The 10,386-nt window shown below is 65.9% G+C and overlaps 1 protein-coding gene and 1 long non-coding RNA gene across 2 annotated transcripts; one reads left to right on the plus strand and one right to left on the minus strand.

Moving 5' to 3' along the window:
- Nucleotides 1-5,369: 5,369 nt before the first annotated feature.
- Nucleotides 5,370-6,185, minus strand: LOC143173424 (uncharacterized). Its single transcript, XR_012997554.1, has 3 exons — nt 6,125-6,185; nt 5,584-5,696; nt 5,370-5,477 (listed from the first exon to the last, which is right to left on the minus strand). It is a non-coding gene; the product is annotated as an uncharacterized LOC143173424 (long non-coding RNA).
- A 73-nt stretch (nt 6,186-6,258) lies between these two features.
- On the plus strand, nt 6,259-10,386 carry LOC143173417 (molybdate-anion transporter-like). The gene is given in 5 exon segments (XM_076363635.1): nt 6,259-6,337; nt 8,280-8,399; nt 9,236-9,364; nt 9,367-10,113; nt 10,116-10,386. Coding segments are annotated over 5 exon segments (1,131 nt in total). The 3' UTR covers nt 10,172-10,386.

Raw genomic sequence — 10,386 nt, forward strand, 5'->3', positions numbered from 1 at the left:
GGCAAGACCTGCTTTCCCTTTGCCTCCAGGAACTCACAGGCTTGGCTGGAGCAGAAGACGTGGGAGCTCAAGGAGACGGTGGCTCAGGTGTCTGCTGCGAGGGCAACCATTCTTCAGGCAGTGAGAGAGGTCCTCGGAGGCCATGGTGTCCAAGAGGAGAAGAGAGAGGTGAGGGTGCTGGGGGCAGATCAGAGACCTCGCTGTCTTTCTGGCCTCCCTCCTGCTGCTTCCTCTTGGCACTCTCAAAGTCGGCACCTTTGCCGACGGGTCTTGCCTTGCATTTTCTGACACAGAGGCGCTCCTTGGCTCTGTGCTAGGACTCGGTGTTCATGCGGAACGGCCCGTGCATGTGTTTGTGTTCACTGCCATTCCCATTTTTTTTTTCCCCCCAGGAAATTCTGCAGCTGACCCAGGCGGCAATTAAGAAGGTGCTTGAAGGCTACGTCCGGATGCCGGACTGGGCTCTGGAAGCCATAGGTATGCAGACAGGAAGTCTCGCTGCCCTCCGTTTGTGTGTGGCACTCCCCCAAAGTCTGCCAAGCTCTGCTTTCAAGCCTGAGAAATACATCCTAATGCACTGCTTCCACTCCTAATCTCTGGCCTCCTTCATGTCAGGTGCCACCATTGATGCGGAGAGGACATCCAAGAGTTATGGTGGGCAAGGCAAGATGACCTGGTGGCTTTCTCTGTTCGGCTTCTCTTCTGCAAACCCTCCAGAGGCAATCTTGCAGGTATCACAAGGGAAGTCCTGACTTGTGGTTCACCTCCTTGCTTTTGGATTGGCAGACCAAGCGCACAGCACTTCCCTTCAGCCCGGCCCTATCGCTCAGCCCTGCAGGCTGCGTCGCATTCCTGACCCCTGCGATCCCTGACAGCACTGCCCTCCCATCAGGAGGGGGACCGAGCTGAACCCAGCTTCCGCGACCTGCCCACCACCCTTGGTTGCAGTTTGTCCTTGGCAGCCCCACTGCCATACCGCATCTCTGAGGGTCCCTTTCCAGAGGGGGTGGGAGTGGTGGGGGCTGCTGAGCCACGGAAGCCGCGAGAGATGCTCCTCTGGGCCCCGGCCCTGATCTGGTCTACCAAGTCTGAAGCAGGGTCCCAGTCTGCATTGGACCGTGCAGCTGCAGCGCAATCTTTGAAGGGCAATGGGGTGAGGTACACTGGGGAGACCTGCCCTGTCTCTGCAGGCTCTGAGAAAGCAGAGCTGGCTTGGGAAAGCTGGAGGAGCCCAGAGGTTTTGTAGAAACACTTCCATATTGCCCTGCTGCCCAGCGACTTGTACTCATTTACGAGCAGGATCGCAGCCCACAGGCAAGGCAAGGTCTCTGCTTCTGGCCAAACAGGCAGCTCTGTTGGCTCTTGGGCTGCCTTGCCGCTGACGGTCATGGCTTTCTGGTTTCAGCCCCGTATTGCCCCTGGCAGCTGCTGGGCTTTCCAAGGATCTCGGGGCCACGTGGTCGTCCGGCTGCCTGAGCAAATCTGGCCAACGGCTTTCACCATCTGGCATATCTCGGAGGCAGTCTCTCCTTCCGGGGAAGTCAGCAGTGCCCCCAAAGAGTTTGCTGTCTCTGTAAGTCTTTGCCTTGTGCTTCTCGGGGGGGGGGGCCGGCCCCAGGGAAAAGCTGTACCAGAGACGTGCTTCTCTCGGCGGCTGCTCTCAGACATGTGTCTGGGGCTGGCTGCTGCAGAGCACCGCATCCCCTGGGGGGCCACTGGGGACACGTGGGGGTTCTGTGCCTCTGGGGGCTTCTTCTCTGCTTCATGGCCAAGGATCCTGGAGCACGTGCTGAAAGCACCCTGACCCAGAGTCAGCCTAAGCTGTGCTAGACTACCGCTAGAGCCGAGGGAGGTGGGGAAGGGTTCCCGGGTTCGGCCTCGGCGTGCCCTTTTTCTGACGCCCTGTGCGAGCCTGACCTGCTCCTTTTGTCTCTTGTCTTTGAGGGAGTGGATGAGGCAGCGGCAGAAACTCTCCTGGGAACGTTCACCTACGACGTGCACAAGGAGATCGCTCAGACATTCCATGTGCAGGTACCGCAAGAGCTGTGGGCAGGATGCCTGGGAAGAAGGCGGGGTTGTCTGCAAGTCCTTGGAGGAAAGAGTGCGGAGGATCACCCCAGCCAGCCTCTGCTCTCCCACGCTCCTTGCTCCTGCAGGGAAGACGGCAAGAGGAGAGCAAATGGGGCTTTGCTCTGCTGACCGAGGCAGCTGCCCCACCTTTGCAAGGGCGTTCCTTTTCCTTCGGGTAGCGCAGAGAAAGCAGCAGTGGGAAGGGGCCCAGGCAGGGAAACAGTCCCCCTCGGGGGAGACGGCGGGAGGGAGGATGGCAGATGTCTCCCCCCCCCCCCGCAGTGGGATTCTCCCCGCATCCCGCAGCAGCCCAGGCAGCAAAGGGCCTCCGGTTTCCACAGCCCCCCTCAGCAAGCCTCTGAGGCCAGGCCTTTGCTTTCTGGGCACAGAGGGCTCCTCCGTGGCCCTGGCAAAGGGGGATCTGGTTGACCTTGCTGCCTCCTTCGTCAGGGCTGCTGTTTGGTCCTCGGCAGGGGGAGCACGGGTAGAGGGGGCTCCGGCGATGTGCTGTGGCTCTTGCCACCTGTGTCATGATGGCTCCCCCCATTTCTTTACAGAAGGAGCTTCCCAGGACCTTTCGCTACATCAAATTCCAGGTGCAGAGCAACTGGGGAAACCCAGAGTACACCTGTGTGTACCGAGTACAGGTTCACGGGAAGACGGCGAGCCACAACGACCACCCGCAGGCCCAAGAGCTCCTTTAGGAAGAATAATAAAGCAAAGATGATGTGTGGCAGCTCGACTTGTGTATGTTCCTTGCAAATGTTCTTCCAGGGAGCTTCCAACAGCTTGCGCCGCTAGTGGGGAAGGGAGCTTTCTCCCTCAGGAGAAGGATGCTCGTGGTCCGGGCTGCAAGGGACAGGGCAGGGGAATGGGGCTTGAAGGAGAAGCCCCCGCTGGTCCAGCTCCAGCTTGCGCAGCCCAGGGTCGCTCACCAAAGCTCCAGTGTCACTGGGAGAGCAGAATCGCAGCCCCGGGAAAGCTCTCCTGCTGGCAGAGAAGAGGAGTGAGGCAGGCCTGTCTGCAAGGCCCTGTGCCCTCTCTCCATAGGCAGTGGGATGCCCGTGCCAGTGGTCCAAGGGCATTAGGCAGCTTCAGACTTCTCCAGGATGTGATGTTTCAGGATTTCTTTTTTCCCTGCACTGCGGGGTGGGCAGGGGGGCATTTTGGGGTCCACCAGGGAGATGTACAGCAGAGCCAAGAGAGATGCCCAGGCCCCTCACCCCAGTCCGGAGTGGGGGGTGTTTTGCCCAGCACAGAGCAAGCTCCCACAGTGGTACTCGAAGAGGGTGGTTGGAAATAGCTGAGAAATTTGCCCCCTGCTCTGCCTGACCCCTCTCCTGTCCCCCAGGAGACGACTTCTGTTCCTCGCAGCTTCGAGCAGACCTCTGCCACTTGCAGACATCTTTCTGGCTCCTGTCCGCTCCTCCAGCCTGCTCGGGAGAGCCCTTTGTCTTCTCCTATGCGGCTCAACACATCTCTGAGCAACTCGGGACTCCTGGAAGCAGCTCTGCACAACTCTGAGCAGCTCCCAGGCTCTCCTCCATGCCCCCCAGGCCTGGGGCAGGACAGGGGCGGGGGGTGGGTCTGTGCAGTGCTGGGGTGCCGGGGGTGCCTGGTGCCAGCCCCAGCAGAGGCTGGGCAGCACCCTGGCTCCCTGTTGGCCCCCTGGGGGATTGCCATGCCGGCCGAGGTCTCTTCTCACAGCCCAGATGCCCACAGTGTCCGTAGCAGGGGGAAGACGGTGCAGGCAGAGGAGACCGATGAGTCGCTGCCGCAGGAGATGGTGGCTGTGCGGCTGGTAGGACAGACAACCCCGCTGTGGGCCTTGGGGAGGGAAGAGTCTGCACTGTGCCCGGGGGACATGGGGGCACTGATCTCAGCAGGGACGAGGGAGGGGGTCTGAGCCCCCAAACCTCAGCCACCTCGCACAGCCCAACACATGTCCCTGCTGTGCCTTGGCCTGTAGGAGGAGCAGCGGGCTTCAAGGAGGCATAAGATCACTTCTTGGCTGAGGTGAGTTTCCCGGGGGGCTCGGGGTCGTAGGCCACACTGACACTGGTAAAGAGCTCGATGCTACAGTAGAGCAGCTGCTTCACCATGAGCTTCTGTTTGACACTGTCAGGAGGAACCTGCAGAAGGGAGGGAAGGAGAAAAACAGCATTCGTGGGGCCCGGGCAGCACCAGGCGCTGCTGCTTGACGGGGACACCGGAGAGGGACCCTCTGCTGATGGATTAAGGGGAACATCGAGCCCGGAGCGGGGTTACGAACCCTCCAGCTGCTCACAGAGGCTCTGATCGACCACACTACGTGGTGGCCCCACTCCCAGCCCCTGCCTTACCCTCTCCAGCAGCTGGTGGAGGACACGGCAGTGATCCTCGGTGAAGGCACAGAGGCTGAGCACATCCTCCCAGCCAAAGGGCTGCTGCTTGCTCCTCTTCGCGTACTCGCCGAGGGAGGAGACGATGAACTGGCAGCTCTCAGCCAGCACCTGAGGAAGCGCTCCAAGGCCTGGGATAAGGGCAGCCCCGCGGGGCAAGCACTCTTGGCCAGCACCTGGCTCAGCTGAACCCCGGCCTCCAGGAGGGACAGGGGGTCACCGAAAGACTTTGCGGAGCTGCCGGTGGCCCCCAAGAAGCCCCTCACGTCCTTTACTGCCTCCTCGGCCTCACTGTACCCGCCGCTCTTGCAGAGATGCCGGCACTGCTCCAGGTGAGCTCGAAGAAGCGGAGGGATTGCTGGAGGGTGGGCGGCCTCGTCGCCTCCTTTCGCAGAGCCGCGAGCAAGCAGTACCCGAGCTGTCAGCTGAGGAAAGCCGAGGACGGCACCCGCTGGGCTTCGTACAAGGTGGCAGCTGACTGCTGTGCCGTCTGGGAGGTGAAGAAGGGGGGTGCAGTGGCAGCAAGGCCGCCCCATCCTCCTCCAGCAGCAGGAGGAAGCGCAGGGCTCGCAGATGGACTGAGAGGACGGCTCTACCCTCCTCCTGCGGCCGGTCAGGCTCGGCCAGGGCGTCCGCCCCTCTCCAGAGCACGCTGAAGCTGCTGTAGGCAATGTCCATGAAGTCCTTGGAGGGCGCCTGGCCGGGGCGGTAAGTCAGCAGCTGGGCACGGAGGAGGTCGGCCACCCTCCAGCAGGCATCGCCGCTTCCCCGGCCGGCCGCGTTCCTCCACCGGTGGTAGAGGATCTTCTCCAGGTAGAGGGGAGCAGGCTGTGACACAGCAGTCAGGTAGCCCCGGCACGCCTCCTCGGCCACGGCCACCAGGCTGGTGGCATGTGCCAGGCAGCCCCTGGGCTCGGCCATCCGCTCGACACAGATCCGCAGGACTCTGTCGCAGACCTGGCTTTTCCGCAGCCGGGAGGCCTGGCTGGAGTCGGAGGCGGCTCCAGGACAGCAGCAGAGGCGTTCCTGGGGAAGGGAGGGTGTCAGAGCCACGGCACCCAGCCCAGGGCCCTCTGGGGGAGGGTTCCCACCCTGCGGTGCTGGCAGCGGAGCCCCCCGGTCCCCCGCTCACCCTTAGCTCGGTGAGCAGCTCCTCTATGTCCTCCCAGCTGTCCATCCGGGCAGCAAAATCAGCTCCTTTGAGGTGCTTCACATGTGACACCAGGCTGGTGACTTGGGGGCGGGCTGGGGCGGGCAGGGAAAGGTGGGGGACCCCCACAGCTCACAGCCCCCCTCAGGGCTCACAGCCCCCCCCAACACTTGCAGCCCCTCAGTGCTTGCAGGAAACTCCCAGCCCCATTCTCCAGGCCCCCTAATGCTCGCTGCCCCCCACCACACCATTCTCCAGCCCCCTGGGAGCCCCCAGCCCCACTCCTCGGCCCCCCTAAGGCCACACAGACACACACACACCCCAGCCCCACTCCTCGGCCCCCCTAAGGCCACACAGCCTCCCCCAGACCCACTCCCCAGATGCTCACAGCCCCGCCGCGGCCTGGAGCGCCCCCCCCAGTCGCCCTCCCCGGGACCTGCAGGTCCCCCCCACCCCAGCCGTACTCCTCGGCCCCCCCAGCCCCGCTCCACGGCCCCCCGTGTCCACGGCCCCTCAGACTCACGCGCCGCCGCCGGTGGGTGCAGGCCCCGCCGCGCGCCCCGTTCAAATCTCCTCCGCAGCCGATCAGCGCGCGGCTCCACCGGGCTGCCCGCGCGGGGCAGGCCGGGAGTTCTAGTCCCCGCCCCGGGGGCGCGCATGCGCACGGCGCCTCCTGCGACGGGGGTGGCCGTCCGTGCAATGGAGTCGGTGTGCAAGGACCCCGTGCAATGGGGGGGTTGGTGTGCAAGGACCCCCATGCAATGGTGGCGATTGTGCAGGGACCCCTGTGTGAGGAGGGGCGGGTGCACGGGCACCGTTGTGTAATGGGAGCCGGTGTGCAAGGCCCCTGTGCAACGGGGGATGGTGTGCAGGGACCCTCGTGCAACGGTGGTGATTGTGCAGGACTGCCGTGCCATGCTGCTGGTTGTGAGGGACCCTCGTGCAATGGGGTGTTGGTGTGCAAGGACCCCCCGTGCAATGGTGGTGGCCGTGCAGGGACCCCCGTGCAATGGGGGGGTCAGTGTACAAGGACCCCGTGCAATGATGGTGATTGTGCAGGACCCCCGTGCAATGGTGGGAGAGTGCACGGGGACCCTCGTGCGATGGGGGGTCGGCGTGTGGAGACCCCCGTGCAGTGGGGGGGCCAGTGCTGATCCCCCCACCCCCCCAGGCCCCATTGCCCGCCCCCTCCGTGTCCTCAGCCCCCCCCAGCCCCACTCCCCCTCCCCCCTCGGGGCCCACAGCCCCACTCCTCGGCCCCCCCGTGTCCGCGGCCCCTCAGACTCACGCTGCTCCGCTGCCGCCGCCGTTAAGGCCCGGTTGGGTTGGTAACGGGGGGGGGTCGGTAACGGGACCCCGGCAGGGCCGGGGAGAGCGGGAAACGGAGTGCGCGGGGGCGGGGCCTGCGCGGGGTGGGCCGGGGGAGATGGGGAGGGGGCACGAATGGGAGACCGGGGGGAGACCCGGGGGGGTACAGACGGGGGCACATGGGTGGGCACACACGGGTGGGGGCACAGGAGAGGGGGCACGCGGGAGGGTGCACGCGGGGGACCGCGCGGGTGGGCACGAGGGTGACACGGAGGGAGACACGGGAGGGCACACGGGGGGGGCACAGGAGAGGGGGCACACGGGCTGGGTTTCGCGGGGGTCCACACGGGGGATGCACGGGTGGGTGCATAGCGGGGTGCTCACGGGTGGGTACCCACGGAGGGGTGCAGGCGGGCTGGGGCACACGGGGGGGCTGCCCACTGCCGCCCGTGGGCGTGCCCCCGGGGTGAGCTCCGTGCAGGCACCCCTGCGTGTTTTTGGGGGTCACGGGGGGGGGCGGTGCCCCCTGACTGCGCGTCCCTGCCCCCGCCTGGACCCCCGGGCCTGGGCAGGGCCACCAAGGACACGAGTGTGCCCGGCCTCAGCGCCGGAGGGGGGCCGTGAGCCAGGAGTGCTGGCTTCCCGCGGGGGGGAGGGGAGCTGACGCGGGGGGGGAGGGGGGGCTGGCCCCGCGCCGACACCCCCCCCCCCCCGCCCCCGGACAGGGTCCTGCTCCCCCCGCCATGAATCAGCAGTTTGGGGGGACGGTTCCCAGGGCCGGGCGTGTCCGTTCCCCCCCCGGCCTCCGTCCACCTTAAGAGCCGCGGGCAGCTCCACCTTAACGCGGGGGGGGGGGGCGTGTGCGTGCGGGGGGGGGCGGGGGGCGGCTTCCCTCCCCCCCCCCCCATCACCCGGTACCGGGGCTGCAGCGGCGACAGCAGCGCGGTCACTGGAGCAGGGGGCAGCAGGAGCGCTGCGGAGCATCCCCCGCCCGGCGCCGCCCTCCCTCCTGCATCCCCAGGCAGCATCCCGCATCCCTGGGTACCACCCGCATCCCCGGGCAGCATCCTGCATCCCTGAGCACCGCCCAGCATCCCTGAGCAGCATCCCGCATCCCCGGGTACCACCCGCATCCCCGGGCAGCATCCTGCATCCCTGAGCACCGCCCAGCATCCCTGAGCAGCGTCCCGCATCCCCGGGTACCACTTGGCCCTCAGGCTGTAACCAGCACCCCCGGGTACCACCCGCATCCCCGGGTGACATCCCACACCCTTGGGTACCAGCAGCACCCTTGAGCCCCCCCCCCAGCCTCCGGCCCCCCCAAACTCTTCTCGACGCCCCCCCCGGGTCCCCCCCCCGCCATGGCCAAGCCCAGCACCGAGTGCAGCATCAAGGTCCTGTGCCGGTTCCGGCCCCTCAACCAGGCGGAGATCCTGCGGGGGGACAAGTTCCTGCCCGTCTTCCAGGGCGACGACAGCGTGGTGGTGGGGGTGAGTGCGGGGGGGGCACAGGGACCCCCCAGCCTCGGGGGGGGGATGGGGGCACGGCCGGAGGTGGGGGGATAGCCAGGTTGGGGGGTAACTGGCCTGGGCGGGGGTGACAGTCAGCTTGGGGGGGGCAGAGCCTGTTTGGGGAGGGGGGGGAATCGCCCTGGGTGTGGCCGGTGCCCAAATGGGCCCAGCACCCCCCCCCCCCCCCCCCGGGGCGTTTCCCCTGCCCCCCCGCATGCCCCTCCCTTACCCCCCCCCCCATTCCTTTTCTGAGGTTCCCGGCACTCCCAGTTTCCCCCAGTCTGGCCCAGTGCTGGGGGGGCGGGGGGGTTGTTTACAACGAGCGGGACGCCCTGACCCCCGGGGGGGCCACGATCGGGCCTGAGGGCAGCACCGGGGGGGGGGGAGGGGGGGTATTGCCGCAGATCCTGTCCCCCTCCCCCACCCCACCCCGCTGCGGCCCGGCCCTTTGTTAGGGGGTGAAGCCGGGGGGGGGCTCAGGGACCGCGGCCAAGCCCCCCAATATAACGACCCCCCCCAACACCCCCCCCATGCACAGGGTGGGGTATGGGGCGGGGAGGGTTCTCCACGCAGGGTGTGCGTGGGGGGGGCTGCGTGGGGTGGTTGTGCGTGGGGGGGGTGCGTGGGGGGGGGTGCGTGACCGTCGGCGGCCGAGGTGGGCAGTTGTGCCTGCGCCGTGCTGTGGCGGTTGCGGGGGGCCGGGGGGGCGGCGGTGTGGGGCAGGCTGGTGTTGCCGGCTGTCCCCGTGTCTGTGTGTCCCCGTGTCCGCGTGTCCCCGCGGTACCAGCAATAATCAACCAGGGGTTTGTCCGCAGCATTGCTCTTCTCTGCCTTCGAGGTGTGGTACGTCCACGGGCACGTGGAGCGGTACGATTTTCCAACCGAGTGGATCGACGTCACCTTTTCCCGAGCGGCTTTTTGGACCAACATCATCGCCGTGGGGGCTGGGGAGCAGCCAATTTCTTCACCAAGGGGTTGGGGTTGGGCCTGGTGGCCCCGTTCACGGTCTCCATCCCCCTCCTGGTGCTGTTGGGGGTCTTTGCCATGAAAAATTGGGATGAAAACTACGGAAAGAAACGAGCTTTCTCCAAAACCTGCGGCGACGGTTTGAAGTGCCTCCTCTCCGACCGGCCCGTCCTTCTCCTGGGCACCATCCAGGCTCTGTTTGAAAGCGTCATCTACATCTTCGTCTTCCTCTGGACCCCCATCTTGGATCCCCAGGGCGCTCCCTTGGGCATCGTCTTCTGTGGCTTCATGGCCGCCAGCACGCTGGGCTCCTCACTCTACCGCCTGACCATCTCCAGGAGGTACCACCTCCAGCCCGTCCACCTCCTCTCCCTCGCTGTCCTCCTGGTCTTCTTCTCCCTCTTCATGCTCACCTTCTCCACCAACCCCAGCCAGGAGAGCCCCGCCGAGTCCTTCCTCGCCTTCCTCCTCATCGAACTCTCCTGCGGGCTTTACTTCCCGGCCATGGGTTTCCTCCGATGGAAAGTGGTGCCGGAGAGGGATCGCCTGGGGGTGATGAACTGGTTTCGCCTCCCCCTGAACTTACTGGCCTGTCTGGGTTTACTGGTTCTCCACGACAGTGACCGTCAGATGGGCACCAGGAGCATGTTCGGTGTCTGCGCAGCCATCGCACTGCTGGCGCTGCTGGCCGTCGGCCGCCTCTTCGCCCTCAGTCGCCACGACGCCTCTGCTTGCCCGCGCCGCTGGGACAGGACGACGCTGCCGACGCCGTGCCCGAGCTGTGACGGGGTCCCGTGACGGGTGTCACCCCCCCGAGGGACCGCAGAGGGGACGTGGGAACACCCTGACCCGCTGCTACGGGGTGAGCTGCCCCCCTGGGTGGCTGGTGACCCCCAAAACATCCTCATCCCCACTGCCTCCGTGGCGGCAGGGGGGGGCGGAAGCACGCAGGGAGGTGTAGTCCCTCTTTTAAAAAAAGAAAACAAAATAAAAGGTGTTT

The sequence above is a fragment of the Aptenodytes patagonicus genome, unplaced genomic scaffold, assembly GCF_965638725.1.
Source record: "Aptenodytes patagonicus unplaced genomic scaffold, bAptPat1.pri.cur scaffold_74, whole genome shotgun sequence".
In the NCBI taxonomy this organism is placed as follows: domain Eukaryota; kingdom Metazoa; phylum Chordata; class Aves; order Sphenisciformes; family Spheniscidae; genus Aptenodytes; species Aptenodytes patagonicus.